The sequence below is a fragment of the Anolis carolinensis genome, chromosome 2 (assembly GCF_035594765.1).
Source record: "Anolis carolinensis isolate JA03-04 chromosome 2, rAnoCar3.1.pri, whole genome shotgun sequence".
In the NCBI taxonomy this organism is placed as follows: Eukaryota; Metazoa; Chordata; class Lepidosauria; order Squamata; family Dactyloidae; genus Anolis; species Anolis carolinensis.
Window position 1 is genome coordinate 283837493 of NC_085842.1, and position 25627 is coordinate 283863119.

A 25627-nucleotide genomic window follows, 5' to 3' on the forward strand; every position below is an offset into this window, starting at 1 on the left:
ATGCATCCAATTATGTTGGTGATGAATAGGATCAGAGACAATGTTCAAAATTTTAAAATTAAAAAACTTGTTTCTTGAATATTGGGAAATTCTGGCAAGGAGATCTCTAAATAGTGAAAAATCTTCACAGTTCAACTTTGAGGAAATGACAGTGTTTTTTTTTTTTTTTTTTTACATAAGACATCTTTTGTGTAAGAAAAAGAAAACATCTGTTATATAGCATTTTGACATGTTTTTTGTGTGCAGAACATGCAGTTTCTGCACACATAAACCCCAAGGTCCTAACATAATAATTTTTGAACTGCTAATATTCTTCAAAAATGGCACCATTTTCAATAACTTTTTTATAGCAAGGAAAAACGGTAAAGTAATCAATTCTTGCCTGTAAAAATGAAAATTATGAATATTTTCATCCTTAGAAGTGAAATAAACAAATCAATTCAGAAAAGCTAAATACTGTTATGATTTTGTACTTAGTCTTGGGCCTCAAGAAGACTGTTTAACGGTTGAGCACCTTTTAGTTTAGTTTAGCTTTTCTTTCTTTCAAAGGGAAGAAAGGAAGGAACTTGCATCGTATTGCTTGAATAACTTCCTGGCTTGGAAGAAGCAGGGGCTATTCAATCATCAGAATGTGACTCTTCCCTTGGACCAACCATAAAATCATTTCAGACAAGTAAGAAATGGATATTGCCATTCTGATTCTAAAGGAAGGATCAGGAAGGATCAGACAAGCTTCATGCCTGAAACAATGCATAAAAGCGACTGAAGTACTAAGCTGTCACACCAATGATATTAATCACATGTGTACCTGTTTGCACTGTTATTCCACATTCACTGCCATGGTTCTATCCTATGAAATCCTGGAACTGATTGCATTAACACCTATGTATTCCCATAACTGCTAGCATACATGCTGTGGAGGAGTGAATGGCCTTGTTGGCCCCAGAAAGAAAGGAGGTCAAGTGTAAACCTCTGGCTTGGTGCAGACCACCATTGTAGATATGAGAGGATGTAGCCTGGGGGCTTATAAGTATGCTCTTCTTTTGTCACTTTTTTTGTCCATTGATGGCAGTTGGAGATAAGGCTGATTTGTCTCTCCTGGCTTGGTTAAGGAGGACAAAAGCACTGAAGGATGCACCAGCACTAGTTGGAAATCATGTTTAAAATGAGGTCTTTCTTCCAACCATGGATGTTTGAACAGCTGACTTTGCTGGCTTGGGGGGCAGTGAGGATCACCCAAGAGTTTCAGGATGATAGATTGTTTTTTTGAGTGGTAGGACACCAATTCAGTTGAACCTGCCCACCAGTTGCTGAGGCAACCAAATCACTTTCCACATGGATGGTCTGGCAACATTGTGGGCTGAAAGGTCTACTCTATATGGTGGCATGTCAAATGAGAGACTGGTGGAGGCATCCATCAACCATCTCCAGGTTTCAGTCCCTTGAAGTTAAAAAAGATAACATTTTTTTTCTGCCCAAGGTCAGTAACCACTGGGTCAGTCAATTTTATGGTCAAATACTAATGGACTAGAAAGTTAAGACATTTCTTTTTGACAATTATATTGACAAGCTGGAACATGTCCAGAGGAGAATAGCCAAAGTGGCAAAAAGTCTCAAAACAAACTCCTGTGACAAATAAATGGCTTAGGGAGCTCAGTATGTTTAGCTTCAGTATGTATGATAGCCATCTTTAAATATATGAAGCGATTTTAAAGATGGAACAAGCTTGTTTGATGCTGTTCCAGAGACTACAATGAGAATTAACTAAACAAAAAAAGAAAGTCTACTTACTTATTATTTATTTATTGAATTTATATCCCACCTTTATTTCATTCAAAGTAGTTTACCTGAATTTAATAATATCTAGTCAAAACATTCATTTACACATTTTTTTTTTAAAAAAAATCAATCAATAATGATTTTGAAAACACTTAAAATACATCTAAAACACCATTTCCAATACAAGATTTTTTAAATTACAGCGCCCATCTTTACTTACATAGGGCTGCTCCATAATTAAAATTCAAGGCCATTCTGAATAAACATGTCCTCACCTGCCAGCAGAAAGAAAGCAAGAAGAGTGGTCTAACCAGACCTCAAGTAGCAGGTCTTCACCAACTGCACATGTAAAGGTTTGAGAATAAACTCTACCCTGAAGATCTTAAACCTGAACCTTTTTCTATATAGTTATGTAAAATTGGTATAAAAAGAGTGATCTAACCAGACCTCCAGTAGCAGGTCTTCACCAACTGCACTATTTGGGATCGGGACCCACAATTTAAGAAGCAGTGGACTAAATGGCCTTTGCAGCCTTATCCAAGTCTATGATCTTATGACTCTTCTTCCCTTTGCTAGTTTCCCATGTAGCCACAGAAGCTGCATTCAATATTTTTAAAAACAAGATAGAAAACAACCATGATTAACTTCATATGTAGTTTGAGTCAAAGCTTTGATTAATGTTGGTCAAGGCATCTGCACTGTGATATTTTTACCCAGTAGGCGATGAAGATAAAAAAAAAATCCTAATTACAATGCCAGCATTTCTCTTGAGACTCATCAAGTTTTCTTCTTTCCTCTGCTTTACTCTATATAACATGTTCCCAAACAAAATGCTTTCAATTTTTAATGAGACGTATTGTCTTACATCCTCTACTGAGCAAAAGAGAAATACAGATTTTGTTTTTTATGCCTTTAATTCACTTTGGATAAGGCTCATAAATTGTCAAGTGGTTTTTGTTTTGTTTTCCTTTTCATTCTTTTTAAAAAAAAATGCAGGAGAAGTCTCACCATCCTTAACTTTTCTTTTTGACAGTTGTTGTGATAACAAGAAAGACTATAAGACAGACTGAATGTGAAGTTGGTTGTTCATGTGTGGGAGAGATTTCGTCTTTATCTATTTTCCCCCAAAGGAAAGTGGAAGAAGGCATATTTCTTCCATTTGCTTTCTGTAGCCAAGCTGCTTAAGGGAATTCTGAAAGCAAAAATGAAAAAAAAATGTTTTAAGTGATATTTCTTACCTTTAGCCTTTGGTTTCTTTGGAGCTGACCTTTGGATTCCACTCTTAAGGAACAGTCCCCACTGAATTCCTCCTAGGCAACAGAATAAGACTGAACTATGGTGGAGACCATTCTTCCCTGGATGGCAATGAACAGTTATCAGGCAACAGTTTGCACCAAAGCCCTCAATCAGACGCAAATTAGAACCTGTAATAAAATGGCATGAAGTTCTTCCATTTACAGTACCAGCTTTTCCATTCCATTTGCTCTTCTACGAGGTATTCCACCCCCTACTCCATCAGTAGCCCTTGACTACTAAGGAAATCAGACCTTATTAGACTGTTGTAATCCATCACTCTTTATTATCCTAGATCTTTTCAGTGCTCCTGGAAACCTTGTGACTTGTATTAATACCTCCCCTTTGGATTCCCAGAAATAGGAATCATGTGACTTCCCAGAGGTGTTCGACTACACCTTCTAGCATCTCTTAGTCAGCATTGTTAATAACGAGGAATAGAGATAATTAGCCAAATCTGGAGGGCCATATGATTTTCATCTCTGGTGTAGGTAATATAATTTAGACTACTTAATTTACTGCACCTTCCTCCTGCATATTGAAATTTATAAATAAGAACATTAAAGCTGTTCTTGTCTGTCCTCCAGTCAAGAAGGAAGGCACAGATATGCCTGGCAGCTTAAAACATGGACACACAAGAAAATGTGGCTGTCTTGATGTTGCTGAACTACAGCTCCCACTTTTCTCCACTACTAGAGCTGAGGGGAAATGTACTTCCCCAGTGTCTGGAGCATCACCTGTTCTCCATTCCTGGTTTACTGCTTCAAAAATTCCAATGGCAAATGCAGTACTACATTTTATTAATTAATTGATTGATAATTTGCTGAGAGTTTTATTCTCCTTGTCTCCCTATATGGGACCCAAAACAATTTGTAGAAAAAGTTAAAACATACATAACTAAAACAATTATATGGTACAAAAAATAAAAAATCATTAAAAATCAATAATTTAAAAAATATTAATTTAAAATAATTTCAAAGGACATTAAACACAAATTACATACATGTATTTTAAAAACAGCATATCCATTGCATATTTTTTACTCTTGGCAGTGAACTGGTGATGATTTGTTTAAAGTAGTGGTTGAAGTGCCTTATTTAGAGGCTTTTAAACAGAGGCCTGATTTATTTATTTCGTGTCAAAAGCATTGTACAACAAATACATTTCAAATAATGGAAATTAAAAAAAAGAAAAGAAAGAAATCACAAGCAAACTAAATAGTTTTGGACCAAAAGCGGGCAACAGCAACTGCATTGTCTGATGATCATCTGACAAGGGTACTTTCAATGTGTTTTTCCTGCATGACCAGGGGTTGTGTTAGATGGTCCATGTGGTCTCTTCCAACTCTACGATTTCATGAAAGTCTTTGTCTTCTATCAAAAAGGGAAAAGAGAGGAAATCAAACAAGCCTCCTTTTGGAGGAAGTGGCAGTTACTTAGAAAAGGCTCTTCCACGTCTTGTGAATTTGGTGGAAGAGGGAGCTAGACCAGCCTTTGGGACCCCCCCCCCCCACCCTCCAATGTCATGGCTACCCACCAGAAGGCTGAGGCTGTAGTGGTTGGTGACAACCATGAAGATAGAGGGTGTTCATAGAGGATTGCCATCCCACGTCCCCAAGCCACCTGAGCCTGAGAAAAGTGAGATGGCAGTCAAGACAGCTGCCTACCCCTTTAGCATAGTTTAATCTGAGTCAAAGCCACATTAAGGTGGCCTTGCTTGGGAGTAAGCCTGATCAGCCATATGTGACATTTAGCCACTGTGGAATGTATTTGTCTGCACAGTGGCTAAATGTCACATATGGCTGATCCGGCTCTCGTGGGCTTTCACATAATCTGAACTACTACTCATGTATAAGTCTAAGAAATTTCAGTAAAAAAATATCTGCCAAAAAAAACCTGAGTTGACTTATACATGGGTTACTTTACTTTAATTTTTATCTACAAAGGAAGACTCCCTTTCTCTGAGTTGAATGATGAAAGGCAAGAACTTGGTTTGTCCTGGGAGACTCTTTTAAGAGCACAGATTCCCTCTACTCTCTCTGGCATAATGCTACATCTGGTAGGAAATTGGTGATGGCAGTTGCCAACAATGGCTGGTCCCAAGGTGATGCTGCTGTTTTCTTCTCTCTGTATAATGATACTCGACTCCTCTCTAGGTCATATCAAAATGCATAATTTTATCCTCAAAACCTACCCTCGACTTATATGTGTCATATAGGACTTATGTAGTGCAGTGCCTGACACCTGTATCCATGGGGAATATGTACTCAGCAGGACTGCAGTTACCTGATAGCATAGATATGGCCAAATGACATTACAGCAACTAACTTCTGGTACCAGCATTCCATAGAGTTATTTTGGAGGACCTAGATATTCCCAGAGAGGTACAATCTCTAGGAATTTCCTAGCTCCTTCCATGCAACACTATGATAACTTCCAGGAGAAGTATACCATAGAATTGCCTTGCAAATTTGTAAGGAAACATTTTTTTTCCTGGGTGCAGGTAAATTAAACTATGGGCATGGATTCCAGAGTTATGGGAATCTTCCTTTACTTACATAGTCTACAAGAACACTTTTCTCTTGCATAGAAAAATGTTTGCTTTTGTGGTTTGTAGTTTGAATTACTTACACAGAAAGATCATCCATGATGCATCTGTATACTACTATATGGAGTATGTCTCCTCTTTGGAAAGAAATAATCCTCCTTCATAATTTAATTTTAAATACTATTTCAAATTAAAGTACCTCTAAAATATGCTCTTTGGTTATAATTTTATTTCAGTTTAGTATTTCTTTCCATGTTTCCTGTGTGCAAATAGTGAAAAGAATGGAACACAGAAATTTAATCAAGTCAAGTATATGCTGAGGTTTATAATTCAGAATAAAGTAATTAATATTATCCATAGTTAAGCTGGTAATCAATAATTTGTCAATTAAATGAAATTTAAATTACTGCAGAATTCTGTAAACCAGGAGAGTGATTGTAGGCTTAGTACTGAGACTGCTGTCTAAACATGCCAGAAAATGAATAATTCATATCTTCCAGTTAATAGCTTCCGTAACAACTACCTTTGGGAGTAAAATAATAACTTAATAAGAAAAAGAAACAACCCAAGCAAATTTTCAGTCTGTTTAAATGTGTATACTCTCTGAGGCATAAAAGTGATGTTTCCTAGTGAAAATGAAATTAGTTGAGCCCTCAGGTGTGGGAGGAGAAGAGAAAAAAGCTCAACCTTTGCACAACATTAAAGATGGAGGCACTGGTCTCACTTCAGTCACTCACAACTCACTGGATATGATATTCTGTAAGCCGCTCTGAGTCCCCCTCAGGGTGAGAAGAGTGGGATAGAAATACAGTAAATAAATGAATAAATATTCAATCTTGGAAAAGTTACTTTGGAGGACTGTGGCATCCAGAATTGACCAGGCAGTGTAGACAGCAATTGAATGTTTTGAGTTGTGGTCCAAAAACATAACAGTTAGTGGACCTAGAACAAGGTTGAATATTGGCACCTGAATCAAGGAGCCATATGCAATCAATTTAATAATTACTAAATAAGTATCACAATGTAGACATACAAATACAGCCAGGTGTATGTTTTTATACACTAGTTGTTGGCAGAGCAACCAGTTTTTTCGGACAAATTTTCTTGCTAGGTCACAGTGACTGAAACAGACAATAATATTTTAAGGGTTTTAAAGCAATACTTCTCTGCCCAGAATGGTTAGAATTATATTATCTGCCTTTTTATCAAAAATGCCTAGTGGGGTTGCCATGAGCCCTGCCTACCTCATGCCATGCACCTCATAGCTTCCTTTAACTATTTATTAATTTTTTTAAAAAAAATTGTCCCTATAGTGATCCCACTCTAATGTTTTAGGATGATGTATGGTGATTTGTGTGTCAAAATAGAATAAAATCACAAAAAATGTATTAAGATTACATTTAAATAGCAACAAATGTAGAGATAATTGTTACTGTGAACAAAAAGTAACAGATTTTTTTTAAAATACCTTTGAAATGTCTGGGTATGTGGTGGGGGGATAAATTGGTTTCACCCTGACACCAGGTTAAAATTGGGTTCTTCATCAAACATTTTGTCTATCATTTGATTCTGTTTTCGTGCATAGTGTACATTTTTTTCTGGGTGTTTCTATATTGTTTTTAATTCTATAATTAATTAAAAGGAAAACTAAGTAAAAAAATCACCCTCCTCCAAAAAACCAGCAGTTTAAAAAATGTGATTGAATGGGAAATAAGTCTTTACTAGATATTAAACAGGGCCATCCAACCACAGTTTTATGTGGTGCCCAGATTAATGTATTTTCTTCTTTTCTTAAGGAGCAAGCTGGATGGTATGACCTTTACACGTATCTGATCCTAGGTTTTTAAGCTTTTAAAGAGAATCTCCCAATTTTTCATTTGTTCCCAGAAGCATATTGTTAATTAGGGAAGCCACTGGAAGACAGAAGCGTATGGTCCCATGGAAGTGGCCATTGATAATGCACAATGTCTATAGTGTGTCATCATGAAAGGACAGGATAGTAGCAGACCCAACTAAGGTGTTGGGTCATTGTCCAGAGATATCCTACCATAACCAGGATGAACTAGATGGGATCTTTTCCTCATTGATACCTTCAAAAGTAGAGCCAGTCTTTGAAACTAGTGCTTGTGGGTGACATAGTTTGAGAGAAATAGAAGAAAGGATGTGCAAGTATTTGTCCTGTATATTTAAGATATAAACCAATGCCTTAAAACAGATAATTACTGTAGGTAACTAGTGCCTACTATGTCAGTTTCAGTAACATACTCTGCTATATTTTAAGATAATATAAAAACAATTATAGTTCCCCATGTTTCATATCAAAATAAGGAAGAACACTGTTTTTTCTATTGTTTTCTTTTCAGTAACAATGGGGGGTCTGGATGACTGAATCATGTTTTTACTTGTTAATCATTTTGAAAGTTACTGTAAGGTTCCTCTTTTATAGATATACTAGCTTAGGAACCTAGCAATGCCCAGGTTAGGGATTTTGTACATTCAAAGAAGTCTTTGTTTGTTTTTTGGTTTTTATTGATGGAATTGTTAAATGTATAAGGATGAGGATGAACAACAATTCCCATTATCTCAGATTGATTCCATCCAAACCCTGCCAGTATTCAAAGTTTGTCATGATGGCTATGTGTGCCAAGTGTGGTCCAGATTCATTGTTGGTGGGATTCACGGGACTCTTTGATTATGGGTGAACTACAACTCTCAACATCGAGGGTCAATTTCCCCAAAACTTGTATTCAAAATTGCTCATGGTGGGTATGTGTGCCAAGTTTGGTTCATATCCATTATTCATTGGGTTTACAGTGCTCTCTGGATGTGGGTGAACTGTAACTCCTAACATCCAAGATCAATTTCCTTCAAACTGAACTAGTACTTAAAGGTGGTCCTGTTGCATATGTGTGCTAAGTTTGGTAGCAATCCAATGTTGGCAGGAGTCAGGGGACTCTCTGGATAAGAGGTGAACTGTAACTCCCAAAATCCAAATTCAATTTTCCCCCACTTACATACCACCAATATTTTCTGTTGGTCATGGTGGGTCTGTGTGCCAGGTTTGATCCAGATTCATTGTCAGTGGGAGTCAAAGGGCTCTCTGAAACTGGGAACCAACTTGGAAATTACCCACAAACATACAATGAATACACACACATAAGCATATTTTTGCTTTTATGATATAGATTAGATATAGATATAAATATAGATAGATAGAAGATTTATTCATAAGGCGAAAGTGTTCTATTCCCCACCCATATTTTTAAACATTTTAATAAAAACTGAGCTGCTCCAGGAAGTACTGGGTCATGTTGGAGGATCTTCCCCTTGCGGTGGTAGACATACTCTAGCTATCACATTTTTGTCTGACTACCTGAACAACTGAAAGAGTGTTGAAATCTTATTATGAAATATATTCCTTTCCTTTGGCTACTAAATAATGCATAATGGGGACAAGGGGCATCCGCTTGCCAATTTTAACACTAACACATTAGCTGCCAAGATAATGTTTAAAAGCACTAGGGATCTACACAATGAAGAATGAAAACAAGTGATTCCCAATGGCATTTGAATAAAGGATTGTACACACACAAACGTCAAAGCCAAAATGACTACAGTGATTTACCAGGGACCAGCACAGGAAAATAGGATGAGCAGGGGAGATACAACAATTTGGTCCAGCAATTCTTCCTGTAGATGATCCTTTTACAGAGTGCATTACACAAATCTAAAAGCAAGCAAAAAATGAACAAGATAATTCAAACAAAAAGTTAATGAGGAAAGAACCATGGCAATCAGCTATTCACATGCAGTTTATTTGTAAGATGCAAGGTAAGGTGATCTGCCTTTTCCTCTGTTTATAGTAATCATATTAGGTTAAAAAAATCTGACTGCAAATAATGCCTAGAGAGAATAGATTTCATGCTTAGGGTTCTTTATGTATTTTTAACTCCTACTTTTACATATTTGCTGGTTGTCAGAATAAATTATTCACCAGACTAACAAGTCTCTTGTGATTCTCAAATCCCAGGGCTAAATTACAAGTCAAATCTTAATAGTTTGGGTAGCTTCCAGCTTTACCTCAAGTGCTAATCTCGGCATCTGTGGATAAGACCATAATTCTCCTTTCTTTTAAAAACACCTTAAACATTCTTTAGATCCTCTAAGGACAAATATTTTCTAGTTGACAGGATAATGAAGCTTGTTCCTGTGTTTGAGGTGTGACAGCAAGCACAAATATGTATAGATCTGTATCTATGCCACTTCTAAAGCAGTTGTGTTTGGGAAGTAGTATATTAAACCTAGAAATAAACCAAAATTAAAAAATAGAAAGTCAACTATACTTAGGCTTATTTGCATTTTAGCTCAGACATTTTATAATACCATATCCTAAAATTGCAAATCTCTTTCTCATTCTGTCTTTTGCTTTTTCTTCTGAAAATACTTGTCATAGTCAATGATTCAGGACCGATTACCTGTGAAGAACCTTTGCTCAATGGTGATAATTTCAGGGCCTTGTCGAGATTTCATTGAATCATAGAATCATAGAATAGTAGAGTTGGAAGAGACCTCATGGGCCATCCAGTCCAACCCCCTGCCAAGAAGCATCGCATTCAAAGCACCCCCTACAGATGGCCATCCAGCCTCTGCTTAAAAGCCTCCAAGGAAGGAGCCTCCACCACAGCCCGGGGGAGAGAGTTCCACTGTCGAACAGCCCTCACAGTGAGGAAGTTCTTCCTGATGTTCAGGTGGAATCTCCTTTCCTGTAGTTTGAAGCCATTGTTTCGCGTCCTAGTCTGCAGGGCAGCAGAAAACAAGCTTGCTCCCTCCTCCCTATGACTTCCCTTCACGTATTTGTACATGGCTATCATGTCTCCTCTCAGCCTTCTCTTCTGCAGGCTAAACATGCCAAGCTCTTTAAGCTGCTCCTCATAGGGCTTGTTCTCCAGACCCTTAATCATTTTAGTCGCCCTCCTCTGGACGCTTTCCAGCTTGTCAAGGCAGAATAGAGGGGGAGCATGACTTCCTTGGATCTAGATGCTATACCCCTATTTATGCAGGCCAGAATCCCATTGGCTTTTTTAGCAGCCGCATCACATTGTTGGCTCATGTTTAACTTGTTGTCTATGAGGACTCCAAGATCTTTTTCACGCATACTGCTGCCGAGCCAGGCGTCCCCCATTCTGTATCTTTGCATTCCATTTTTTCTGTCGAAGTGAAGTATCTTGCATTTGTCCCTGTTGAACTTCATTTGTTAGTTTCAGCCCATCTCTCTAGTCTGTTAAGATCATTTTGAATTCTCCTCCTGTCTTCTGGAGTGTTAGCTATCCCTCCCAGTTTGGTGTCATCTGCAAACTTGATGATCGTGCCTTCTAACCCTTCATCTAAGTCTTTAATAAAGATGTTGAACAGAACCGGGCCCAGGATGGAACCCTGCGGCACTCTACTCATCACTTCTTTCCAAGATGAAGACGACGCATTAGTGAGCATCCTATGGGTTCGTTCACTTAGCCAATTACAGATCCACCTAACTGTAGTTTTGTCTAGCCCACATTTTACTAGCTGGACACCTTCTATCAGCTGCTCTGAATGCTGAATTTATAGTAACCATACACATCCTTTAAAAGCTTCTGTATTCATTCCTTCAGCTTAGCAAAACATTACAAAGAGTAGATATGGACATTTTCGGTAGTCTGCAATATCTCTACACTCTCTTAGAAAAAGCCAGGGAGATGCGCACAGAATCTGTGAAATAATTTCAGGAGATCTTTGGCACAGCAAAATCAGTGGTGAAGTCTATGGGAGAAATTAGGATTCCTCACATCTGTTCCAGGCAGACGTGTAAAAGCAACATGCAGGCAACTTCACCAACACCAAAGGAATATTATAGGCTAAACATGTACATCCAATTTCTGATGTTACGGTATTCTTTTGTAACTACTAAATTACCAATTAAAAACCATTTTCAATTTTTTTAGACTTGAAACTTTGTAACTAAAATAGAAATTTGATTTAATTAAATCTATATAAAATATAGAATGAATCATATAATTTTGTGTTGTGGGCCTAGTCTTCATGATTCACGAAAAAGTGTTTCAACCTCTCCCAATTTTTTCTGGCTAGGGCTACATCATACTGCTTTGAGATGTTTTATTGCTTTGTTTTATAACTACAATTAAGTTTAGAGTAAAATCTCTTGGTCTCTGGTTTTACTCACAGATATTCAGACTTCCTGAGTCTGTCTTGTCCAGCCTACTGGCCTCCTTCACTCTCCTGCCACTTCCTTCTTCTCCTCTATTTGAAATTGAACTTGTGCTCTGTTCTGTGTCTTTTGGTACATTTGACTAATTCCATGTAGGTATAGTTTCAATATTAAAAGCTACTGTATTATTTATTAAATCCGTTAAAAGCAAAATTAATCAAGAATCACTGAATGAGCAATCCTATGCATATCTATTGAAATGCACGCTACAGAGAGTTCACTAGAACTTACTTTGTGCAGGCGAAGAAATCTAATCACTCTTACTTCAATGACTGAATTATTGGCAAAACAAACTTTGTTAGTTTTGAGCATTATGCATTTTATTTGTGTGTGTGGGTGGATTGTTATTCTATTCCAATGGTATGCCAGGTTGTTGGAAGGTATTCATTGCTGTACTTCCCCTACCTTTAAACTATACACAGATTTTCAGAATAGTCCAAAGTTCGTATTAACCTGAGTAATTACTTTGAGGCACTGAGTTATGTTTGCTCAATAGAGCCTGAATTTTCCCTAAGTACCATATTCAAGTACAGATTTCTACAATTTCCTGAACATTGTCTGAAATGGCTTGTTCTTTCAGTCTTTATTGGGGACTTCACTTCTGATCTTGTGGAGCAGATAGAGGGGAAAGAAAGTATAGCTATTAGCAAATGTTAACTGCACATGAGTTTAGAAAAAGTCTGTCAAACACAAAAGTAATAGGATTGCCAGAGTGTTAATTCAACTTAAATTTTGCTTTTGTTTAACTGCCATCTATATCAAGAGGACTAAAACAGAAATGTTTAGTAGAAATTGGACTCCAAGTGTCCTTTCTAAAGAACCTATATTGATATGAATAAAGATATGACCTAGTTGGATTTCTCATTGCAACTTTCTTAAGAAAGACTATCAGGTAATCAGTAATTGGGCTTTTCTCCTCCTTTCTGGTTTTCCTTGTAATTGCCGTAATCCAAATATTCAAATAAAATCAGAACATTTCAGGAATTTAACTCTGTGAATTTAAAACCAGAAAAGGCGTTTTTAAAACAGAAAGTGACTTTGCTTATTTCTTTTTGTTAAAAAAGTATAATCCAGACCTAAAATGGCACAGGAAGGCTCATAATGTAACAAAATGACCCGTCATGCCTGCTAGAAAGTATTTGGGTGCAACCCCCCCCCCCCTCCCAACACCCAATAATTAATCTCTATTATCTAATGTAGTACTTTTTCTACTATGAATGCTGTTTAAAGGCAGGGGTTTGGAAAATCACATGACTTTATTTACATTTCTTATTCCAGGCTGGTTATTTGTGCCAATTTATATCAAACCATTTAATGTTATTTCTTAATGCTTCTGGCCAAGCATTTCTCTTTAAAAATTAAATATTAGGCCAGCACATCTGAGGTTGTTTCTGTCTTGCTTTTAGTCCAAGATTCCCCACCAGATTTTGAATTCCTCTGTTTTCTGAACTCTATAATAAAGTTATTGAGGCATGATGACAAGAACTCAACACAGTATTCCATATTTCCTTGTGCCATATATTTGTGTAAAACTGCTGTGATATTGGTACTTTTATTCCATGTTTCTTTCTTTGTATTCTTTATTATGTCATGTTTTCCTCAGCGTGTCTCACTTTAAACTTATGACTTCATCACATTGGCTAAATTCCTCATTATAGAGAACTTTGCCAACACAGACAGCACAGAGTTCATCAGATCTCATCACATGATGCACAGCTATGTCCAGTGAGACTCTGTGCTGGCGGCATTTGCGAAGTGTTCTATGACAGGGAACTCTGAACATGGGATACTACGTGTGTTCATATAGAAAATGCTCAGGAAAGTGTGGGAACAAGCTGGAAAGGTACGCTTTCCGGCATGTGATGAGAAAGTGGGTGATAGGAGTGATGCAGGGCGCTGGGAGACAGATTTGCCTTGTTTCCCCACGATTTGCCCCACTGCCCTACAGATTCCCCCACTGTTCTCTGCATCAGGGACTTCCACGTGATGAGGTCCTTACACATTGACCCATATTTGTCAGTTGCCACTTTTATTTCTCCACTTTGGAGGAATCCCTTTAGAAAACTTTATAGTCCATTTTTGTTTGTTTGTGTTGCCCTAAATCACTTGTTATCATCTGGAAACTCAGCCACCTTACTGTATTTTTCTTGTTAGGCATTGCCCAGTAGATGCAAAGGAATGTTCAATCACTATGTTGATGCCTCCGTGCAATGAATATACCATCGAACTCTGAACATGAAAAATATCCACAAAAATCTCTCAATTACTGAAAATACAGCAATGCAAGCTTGAATAGGCCCACATACAACAGTGAAACTACTTGGAAAGGGTGACACTGAGGGATAAGCAGGTGGTCTGTAATTAAAACTACTTTGTCCATCAGCATTACTCACTGTGTGAGCTATATCTACCAGTGATCTTCATTTAAACCTAACATTTCTTTCTCAGTGCTGGTACAATAGCCTTCAGATTTCCAGATGTAGACAAAAAAAACCTAGGGAGATTAAAACCCTAAGAAATCACTTGCCTTCTCCATAGCCCAATACCCATCCTGAATTGGAAAGGGATAAAGGAAAGCTAAGTGAAAGAAAATGTGGGAAAGAGCATTGTGAAAGTCAGTATGGACAATTGGGTAATTGGATTTATGTATACCATTTTCTTGCAGGTTCCACTTGTTTTTATTAATTTGTATAGAAAGCTACAGAGGATCTCTATACAAATCTGGAATGGGGTTATTACCTGTAACCCTTTTTACACACCATTTCTTAGCAAAGTCTAAATTGTTAATGTCTTTCCCCCACTGATAACTAAGAGATTATCATGGAGTGCTACCAAGCATCTAAAGGAAAGTAGCTATGAGATCATGTATGTCTACTGGATTCCAAAAAAAATTACTATTGTCTCTTAGTCACAAATTTCCCATTTTGAGCAAAGTTCTGGGGGAGGGACTTATCTGAAATTCAAGTGGATGAAACAGCCTATCTAGATCCATTTCAGTCTAAGTCTAGATCCATTTCAGTCCTGTTGATTCTTCTTGATCTCTCTTCAGCTATGATATCTTCTTAGGCACACTTTGTAGATGGGAGTACAGTGACAGGAGGATTCAGTTCATCAATTTAAGAAAACTGGCAAGATTTCATTCCCATGATTTCTTAATATTCATATGATGATGCCAATTGACACTATTTGACAATTTGAAGTGCTGATGAACTGTTCACTTTTTCTGTACAGTCTCATATAAAGGAGGCTGTGTAGGTGCTCAGTTGTTGTCTGATCAATAATGACCACATAAAATTTCATCTCAAGTTCACCAGAATGGAAATCAACCTCGTATCAAAATAAATTCTGTTCTGTATCATTTCCGTACCAGCAGGAATAGATTAATGCCAGAGAACATGCTTGGAAATACATGCATGATACTCAGTGAGATATTTTCAATGCTAAATCCTCAAGTTCTAAGCTCTAGCCCAAATAATACCTTGACATACAAAAATTCAGATACTAGAGAAGCTATCAGAGGCATTTTAAACCAAAAATGAAATGAAACATCACATACTAATAATCCTACCATTGATGACTAATCATCCTACCTGTGGCGCAGGCGGGAGAGCAAGCCAGTGCAATTAACTGCAATGAATCACTCTGACCAGGAGGTCATGAGTTCGGGCCCCGCTCAGAGCCAATGTTTGTTTGTCTTTGTTCTATGTTAAAAGGCATTGAATGTTTGCCTATATGTGTAATGTGATCCGCCCTGAGTCCCCTTCGGGGTGAGAAGGGCAGAATATAAATGCTGTAAATAAATAAATAATAAATAATGACACATTGTTATTCTTTTAGATAAACTTGCAAAGAAAGATGAGAATAACTGGAGTTATAACTCAAGGTGCCAAGAGAATTGGAAGCCCAGAATACATAAAATCATACAAAATTGCATATAGCAATGATGGGAAATTATGGGCAACATACAAAGTGAAACGCACAACTGAAGATATGGTAAGTCAATGTCATCAATACAAAAGTATTTTATGCATTTGAATGTATGATAGTTCAGTGGGGGAATGTACTTGTCTTACAAAAATGGGTTGAATTAGATAGTCTATTTAATTTTTATTTTGGAACTTTTGGAATGAACCAACATTTTGTGTAGATTGAGTTTCTTTTATTTTAATTGACCATTCTATAAATATAATCTATTGTATTTAAATTATTTTCATTTTAATTACCTTACCAGTAGTTACTCCTCTGTTTTGAATTTAAATTTATGATGTTAACAAATAGTTAGTCCTTAATAGAATACATTCAACAGGAATATTTTATACACCTTTACTTTTCAAATATAATAGTCTGGTATTTGTGATTCACCCTGGGCACGGTCTGTTGTGGAAATATTGCATGTAAAAAAGCTATTTAAAAGTTATGTCCAGCTTAAAAAGACCTTGCACTTTACTTTAACTTTGAACTTGGTAGTTATAATCCTATACTTTACTTATAAAAGCATACATGCAATTTTTTAGTCTAAGCACATGTCGTTTGTATCTTAAAATAAGAAACAAGAAGGGGACCATGCATTAGGGATGCAAATCTTTTTCCCTCAGAGGTTGCAAAAGGTAATTTTCACACTTTTCTTCCTACTTCAAGAAAGGTTTTGAACATCACCCAGTGTTTGAAGCCCATTTATAATTTGGTATTTATTCAGCACAAAATCTGTATGTGGTTGTTCTGTACAAGTAACAGCATTTTCCACACAGGAAGTATTTTCTGTACAGAAAATGCTCTTTCCCATATAAAAAGCGATATTTTCTACATAAATTGTGCGTACACACATTTTGTGCAGAACAGGTCCTCACTCACACCAGTTTCTGTTCAAGAAAGCTTTTTTGACTATATAGAAATATTTTCTGTGCAGAAACTGCTGTTTTCTGTGCAAATCACAAACGTCTCCATTTTGCACCATTTGATCCATTTGGATCAGGTCTTCATGTATCTTTTAGTAAAGAAAGACACTGCTAGCTATATCTTTAAAGAAACATGTGGCTCGACTTTGCAAAAAGTGCAAAGATGCAGGAATGAAGCAAAACAAGGTTTGATAATAAGAGGGTGCTATCACTCTCCAATTTCTTGATTTTCTCACAGCCATCTTGTACTCTGTCTACCTTGTGGGAAAGAAAGAAGACAGTTATATGGGAAGACCCCTGATCAGGTGGTCTTTTCTTCTCAATTGCATTGATGACATAAACAGTGATAGCAATTTATGCAATTAAATTTTTAAAAGGTAAAAACTAAATTTATTTCAAACTAAAGTGATTCATTTAAGTTGAAATTTGAGCAAGAATGTGATTCTAGAATGAAATTATTGTTTAAACAATTAATTAATTAAATCTAACACACACACACACACACACACACACACACACACACCCGTGGCAATACCTTTATTGTACCAAACCAAAGACACAAAATATGTCACACTAGCTTTCAGAATTTCAAAGACCACCTGATGAGGTTAAAAGATTAGGTAAATGGGGAAACATGACATAGTGGCTACAGCATTAACACTGTGTGCTGAGATATTATAGGGTAGACAAAAATAAGACTCCTCCATGGCAGCAAGTTTTCTCAGGGGGTGTTCTTTATAACTTTGTGTGGAAAGGCCAAACTTTATTGCTGTTGTTTTATTATCTTTGTTCTCACTCAGCTTAAAACCTTTTGAAGGAACAAAAGGTGATCCCACTTCATATCTCCTATCTGACAGGCTAATTCCTCTGCCTATTTGAATGTCCCATTCTATTTATCAAAATATTTCCCTTTCCAAGACTTACTGATGTCCTTAACTGAACTGAACTAGTCTTCACAAGTATTATTTTTCCAGTTGCCTTACTTTCTAAGTATATGCAGGCACACAGGCATTTATCAAGTGCAACTTCTAACCTTCATCCATAATTACTATTATTATGAATCAGAAATACAGAAAAGAGGAGGGGTCTTACTGCCTGCCAGGATGTTTCAGACAAATACTTACTCACTTGACTACATAAAGTTATCACTTCATAATTGGTTGCCTGTATTCGCATGATTGTTCCCTAATGTCTTTATAATTCTTCAATGGAGGATAGGAAACATCTGCTTGGAGCTAAATAAAAAATTGCCTGACTACGGTAATTAATTGTCTGTATTGCCATTCAAATACATTCTACAGTCTAATGCATTCTGCAATGTCATTTGTTTTTCATAGGTGTTCCGTGGAAATGTAGACAATAATACACCATATGCAAATTCTTTTACCCCACCAATAAAAGCTCAGTATTTACGATTATATCCTCAAGTTTGTAGAAGACATTGCACCTTACGAATGGAACTCCTTGGCTGTGAATTATCTGGTAAGTATTTTCTCATAATATGTATATTACAGCAAGAAAAGTAACTTTAGCAGCACCCAAAAAGCATTTATAAATGTATTGGTATATATTTGCACATTTTAAAAGGTGACCGTGTTGTTATATAAATTATTCTTATTCTTTTATTTCTATTACTTTTTAAGGCAAATCTCTTCTGTTTTCTTCCTTTCCACATATATCTTACATATATATCTTACTTTAAATATTTCTATCTTGGCTCCCTGCCAGTTACTCATGAGGAGATCCACTTTTTAAAAAATAAACAGAAACAAAAAACCCACCCACAATAAAATAGACTCAGGCCCCTTCTACACTGCCACATAATCTAGATCAGGGGTACCCAAACTTTTTAAACAGGGAGCCAGTTCACGGTCCCTCAGACCATTGGAAGGCCGGACTATAGTTTTTTAAAAAATGAACAAATTCCTATGCACACTGCACATATCTTATTTTGAAGTAAAAAAACAAAACAGGAATAAATACAGCCTCAATGTAAATCATAATCATAATAAAAAGAATAAAGAAGATTGGAAGAGAACCCTTGTGCCATTTAGTCCAACCCTCTTTTTCCTTTGTGCACTAGAAGCACAAGCAAAGCACCTCTGACAGATGGCCACCCAGCCGCAATGTTGTTAATAATAATAATACATCACACAGTCTTAAACACTTGGTAAGTGTTTGACTTGTGATTTTGCGATACGAAATCCTGCATATATATCTCGTTTGCTGCGTTATACTGTGTCTTTGTGTCAATAATAATAATAATAATAATAATAATAATAATAATAATAATAATAATAATAATAAATAATAATAATAATAAAGAGGGTTGGAAGAGACCCCTTGGGCCATTTAGTCCAACCTCCTTCTGCAAGTTTGCAGATGACACCAAATTGGGAGGGATAGCTATTACACCAAAAGCACTATCAAAGCACCCCTTAATAATTAATTATTAATTAAATAATAATTAAAATACCATTATAAGCAAGCAAAGCTTTGGAAGGCACACACCAGGCGAGGGAGGAGTCGGGAAAGGTGTGCACCCTCCCCTCCTCCCCCGCATTGCATGCACCTTCCTCGGCGGAGGAGGAGGTAGCCGCCGCAGCAGGGACCGGATGAATGGCTTCGATGGGCCGCATGTGGCCCCTAGGCCTTGGTTTGGGGACCCCTGATCTAGATTATCAAAACAGATAATTCGTATTATCTGCTTTGAACTGATTTATATGAGTCTACAATGCCATGTTATCCAGTTCAAATCTGATAATCTGGACTTTATATGGCAGTGTAGAAGGCACCTTGGTATTTCTTTCTTGATAATCAAGGTGTTAAAATAATAAAAATATAATAAAAACCTAATACAGTTTCAAAACACAGTGAGAACATATTCATCGAAAAAGAACAATATCCACTATTTACTTAATGTCATGCAATATTATTGGTCTTGCAGTCAATCCTATTGAGTGACATTAAGAAGTACAGGAGAGATGGGTGAGTCTTGCCTATCTTCCATTGTATTTTATCCTCCATGGCATCCACAAGTTTCAACTTTCAAATTAAGCTAAAAGTAGACTGAACTGAATCTAAATAATCAGTTCCACCCAAAGCCATATGGAGGTAGATTGCAATCACAGACTAAGAAATGTTGTGCAGTAGTGATTTGATTAGCTAGGTTTTTACATTTGTATTCTTAAAAAATGATTCTTACTGTTACTTCTTTACTAGCAGCATTTTTATTAATTTACTCTATACTGTTTCTGCCATTCACATAAGACAGAGTTGAAAAACAAAATGTTCCTGGTAGTACCAAGAACTTACCTTTACTTCCCAGAGATTTCTATGAAAATTTGGCCTTCAAATGTATTTTTAAGTTTTAAAACATGTATAGAGACAGAAATTAATTCTGTGCACTTGTAATGGCCCTGTCTACTGCTCTTGGAGAGGGAATCCCTTGATAACATCTGGCTGTCATCATCCACTGATTTACTCCACTGACTCAGTAATTCAGTTATTGAGGAATTTGAATGGCACTTTCTCCACTTTTAACCTTGTAGAAACCTTTCCTCTGTCTCATTTGCACACACAACAAGCTGGCACTTGTAAAGAGTGTGGAAAAGAGGATAGTTTAAAGTAAAGATTTAATTATATGCAGGCAATCAACATTAGGAAAATAAGATATTGTACCTGAAGCTTCCTTCAAGTATACATAGAAGTAATTAATTACAAGATGCTCAATCTAGGTCATATTCAGTGGAGTTAGAAAGCAACCTAAGCCCCTAGCGCATCTACCTGAAAATTTCCTATTCTAAGAAATGTCACCATCTTTGCCCTGCCTTGACCAAGCTTTCCTTAGTTGAGACAGACACCTCAATCCCTTGTTTCTCTTCTACACATGGCATCCTGAGGATTTATTGCCTCTTGCTTAGAAGCCTCTACAAAAATTGGTACATTTCCCTCCCAAACTGGCAATTTTCATTGAGTAATTGTTTCTTGTGACCTCTGTGACTCCTTTGTGATGCAGACTCCCAATAAATGTAACTTAACCCAACACCTCATTGACCCTTTGCTTACTTGGAGGGGAGACTAGAAAATGGAAGGGCATGCTATCATTGTTATCTACTGTTATTGCAGTACTTTGAAAATAGCACCTGCCATGTTGCTGTTTGCATGCCAGTATTCTCAGTTCAATCAGCATGGAGTCAGCTACTTCTAGTTTATATGGATTATTGAAGCTACAGGTTATGAGAGCCTTGAAGCTTACAAGAATTTCCTAACTGCATTTCCAGTACTTTCCAGGTGAAATTAAGTCTACTGCTGAGTCTGGTAACTTTTGATGAGATTTGATTTGATTTGATTTTGTTTTCTTGCTTTCATACAGAACCCTTTATTGTGCCTTGCAGCAGAAGTAAATGAGCTAGTGGAGCCAATATCAGTCCGTTCAACATTTCTTGTGTAGAGGGGTCATTGCACAAAAATGTAAAGCCTGACCCAGAGCTTTTTTGCACAAGTTTCATTCCTTTGCAGATTCAATGAAAATATATACACTTCTTCATCTTTGTCAAAATATCAGCATTGTTTTAGTAACTGTGCGGGCAAGTTTGTTGTGAGATTATTTTTATATGACTGTACAAACAGTCAGCTGAGGCACTGGCAATATATCAAACCTGCCTGTTATGTAATTCTTGTTCCTTGAGTGACAACAAAACCAGGTCCCAAAATGAAAAGCTAATGCATTAATCTCACTGTGGCCCTCTTCGAGTACAGATAGATTTGAAAGTAAATGGAACATTGCGTCCAGGTGCTTTAGAGTATTAGATTTTCTTCTTTTTGTGTCTCCCACTCATGGGCACACAATTTAGAATAAGTCTTTGCCAGAATGACTACGAATTGTTTTGCTCAAAGAACTGTGAACACTATTAAGTGAATCCATTCCAGGGGTCGCATCTTGTTTCAAGGTCATTATACTCTCTGAACTGTCATGATGCCCAGACTCCAGAACAGTTGCAGTCTCAGCTGAAACATCTGTACAATTATTCTAAAGGATAAATGAATGCATTTTAGCTTCGGTAGCCTAACTTTCTTTGTGGTGAAGAGAAGCTGCAATCTTCAGTCCATAATATGGCCTATTTATTTAGTGACCAAATTTATATCTTGTCTCCTATCCAAGTTGCTAAACAATATTGGCAACAAAATGAATGATTTAACCAATTTAAAACTTTCTACATACTATTGATTTCAATGGGACAAATGACTGCTGCATGTATTAAATGGTAGGCCATATTTAATTTCCACTGTAAGCATCTATGGCAGGGGTCCCCAAACTTTTTAAGCAGAGGGCCAGTCCACAATCCTTCAGACTGTTGAAGGGCCAAATTATTATTTGAAAAAAAAATACAAACAAATTCTGATGCACACGGCACATGTCTTATTTGTAGTGCAAAAACAACAACAAGAACAATGAAAGAGTAATACAATATTTAAAAATAAAAACAATTTTAACCAACATACATTTATCAGGATTTCAATGGGAAGTGTGGGCCTGCTTCTGGCCGATGAGATAGTCAAGTTAATTAGGATTGTTGTTGTTGTTGTTGTTGTTGTTGTGTGCCTTCAAGTCATTTCAGACTTTGGGCAAGCCTAAGTCTAAAATTTATTTATTTATTTATTTATTATTTATTTACTATATTTATTTACTACATTTGTATCATACCCTTCTCACCCCAAAGGGAACTCAGAGTGGCTTACAAATTATATGTGCAATACAATATATTATATTATTAGCATAGCACAATATTAGCATTATATATTACTATATTGAACTATACCACTATACTGTAATATTATATGTAATATATAACATATAATTAATATTATTATATGGTATTATTAGTATTATTTTGTATAACATTATAATATTTTATCAATATTATATGTAATATAATATTATATTATTATAATATAATATAATACTACATATAATAATAATATATTATTATTATATTGTATGTAATATTCCCCCCCTCCCCAAGGTCTAACTGCCATTCTGGACCAGAATGAAGAAGACTTCTTTCCACCATGTCTCCTGTATCAATTTAGTGATATAATAATATATAATAATATTATACTATACTTATATTATAATATATTGTATATACATGTCATATTAATCATAATATTATGATGTAATACAATGTAGTAATAATTATAATTCACTATTATAATTGTATATTTATATTACATGCAATGTTACTAATAATATTGCAATATTAGTCGTATAATCTCTATATATAAAAGAGTAATGGCATCACGGTGACCCACAAAACAACAAAACTACAGGTCCCCCAACCTCGAAATTTGACAACACAACCCATCATCCACACCTCTAGGTTGATACAACAAAAAGAAAAGAAAAACAAAGTCCTAATTAGAGAGAGAGGAATAATTGCTTTTATCCAATTGCTGCCAGTTAGAAGGCTAAGCTCCTCCAACTTGGTCTCCTAGCAACCCAATAAAAAATAATAAAAAACACTAAAAATTAATACAATAAAATACTATAATAACAGAAAATAACTAAAAATAATACAAGAAAATAATAAAATATAATAAATAAAAATATAACTTACAATAAAATTAATTTAAAAAAGGCAAATAACGTCAAATAAAAATTACACAACAATTTTTAACCAATACCACCACCACTTTGCCACAGCAACGCGTGGCCGGTCACAGCTAGTATAATATATTGTATGTATATTTACGAATTTAGCACCAAAATATCATGATATATTGAAAACATTGACTACAAAATATATACAATATATTATATTATTAAAACTGATATAAAAATATTATATTATAAAAATGAGGGCGGGGGCCAGGTAAATGACCTTGGAGGGCCGCATCCGGCCCCCGGGCCTTAGTTTGGGGACCCCTGATCTATGGGAAAGAGCTGTGACCATCTTTTTATCCTGGCATATATATTCTCTTACCGTTTTAGATTTGTTTGGGTTCACAGTTGAACACGTGTTCTTTTTCTAATGTTTCCTTAGAGAATTTTGACTTTCACTGTAGTGAACACTATGTCAATAATTAAAATAATTATTGGTCATTTATATTTCATTTATTTAGTAGTTAATATTTTAAATGAAATAGTCATTTTTCTCACTGCATGATCTTCGGGCAAGTTGCATATTTAAGATACTAATAATACATCATAGAAAAATGTCATGAAATTTCATTAATTTCATTAATAGAGGGCCTCTGCCATCTTGCTGCCTGGGGGAGCAGGGAGGGTATAAAAAGAAGGGTTGAAACTTTATGGAGATTGAGATGGGAGGGGGGGGGAGAGAAGGGATCTATGTTAATTGCTGCAACAACATGTTTCATGTGTATCTATGTTTGATGTTTTTATAGTTTTAATGGTTTAATCTACAGTTATATGTTTTTGATTTAGATATGTGATATATTTTTATACATCTGTGAGGCACTGAATTTAGCCATTTATTATGTTGTAAACTGCTTTGAGTCCCCCCCCCCCAGGGATGAGAAAATCAGTATAGAAATGCAGATAATAATAATAATAATAATAATAATAATAATAATAATAATAATAATAGTCAAAATTACATTGACAAAATTACGATCTGCCAACTGCTAAAGACCACCCTACTGGGATCTGCGCGCATCATCCAAAAATACATCACACAGTCCTAAAAACTTGGGAAGTGTTCGACTTGTGATTCTGTGATACGAAATCCAGCATATCTATCTTGTTTGCTGTGTCATACAATGTCATTGTGTCAATAATAATAATAATAATAATAATAATAATAATAATAATAATAAAGTCACTTAAGGAATAACCAGAATTCAACAACATCCTATAAGCATGTGGACTTGCTGGATCCACAAGTCTTTTTTTTTTTTTTTTTTTTTTTTTGGTCTGAGGTTCTCTGAGGTCTACAATGACTACTAGAAATTCTGAAAAAAAAGAAAATGAACAAATAAACAAAAAACCCAAATAATAATAATAACCTAAAAAGTGGCTTGGTGCCCTTTTTTGCTTTACAAAACTGATTGCATATGATTAATGGTGTACCAGGGCCTTGCAAATTATTTAAAAACTGCTGATCCTGGGGCACCTTTATACTAAATGCTTTCATATCCTTCAATTGTCCTAATTTGGCAGGGGGGTCATTTTAAATCTTCTATTGTCGTACTTTTTCAGAAAGTTTTAAAATGTTTCAGTTTCTCTCTCTTTCCACTCTTCCCCTTCAGCCTCAGCAAAAGTACCCACAATGCCAGCTAAGAGCAATGGCGGTTCTTAGTCGGCCATAGTGGCTAAGTGGCAGCCATGTCCCTATGAAGACAAGGCTCCTGTTCAAAGTGATAAAGAAGCTTTGGCTTTCTGGACTCAAGATTCATGGAAGTAACTGTTATTTATTTAGTGTTCGGCTGTCTTTCTCAAAATGCTTCATTTTAAAAAAAAACTTGAGAAAGAAATTGATAAATAAATGCAGCTGCCTAGTAGAAATGTTTTTGAAAATCAATAGTAGCCCTTAAATAACCCACAAATAAAATTCTTCAGACATTCAAAAAGATTTTATTCATCACTTGTACTCTACAGGGAAGGCAGTGGGTATGAAACGGAGAAATACAATCAATGACTCAATTCCCAGCAATAGATGGAATCAGATCAGGGAAGGAAATTGTTTTGACAAGTCAAGAGTCACTGATAAGGAATCCTTGTCTGCTCACTAATGAACCAAAGGTGGAAGTAAAGTTAAATTGTTGTCATACCCAGCTTCTGTAGTCAGTGGAAGTTGGTGGCCAGCAGGAACATACCTCAAGATTT

The 25627-nt window shown here is 36.0% G+C and overlaps 1 protein-coding gene across 1 annotated transcript in view; it reads left to right on the top strand.

Moving 5' to 3' along the window:
• edil3 (EGF like repeats and discoidin domains 3) overlaps positions 1-25627 on the top strand; it is a 366806-nt gene that overhangs the window by 258642 nt on the left and 82537 nt on the right. The window contains exons 7-8 of the mRNA XM_008103010.3: positions 15719-15874; positions 18114-18258. Of these exons, the coding sequence (XP_008101217.1) occupies positions 15719-15874; positions 18114-18258 (301 nt within the window). The remainder of the gene's footprint in view (positions 1-15718; positions 15875-18113; positions 18259-25627) is intronic.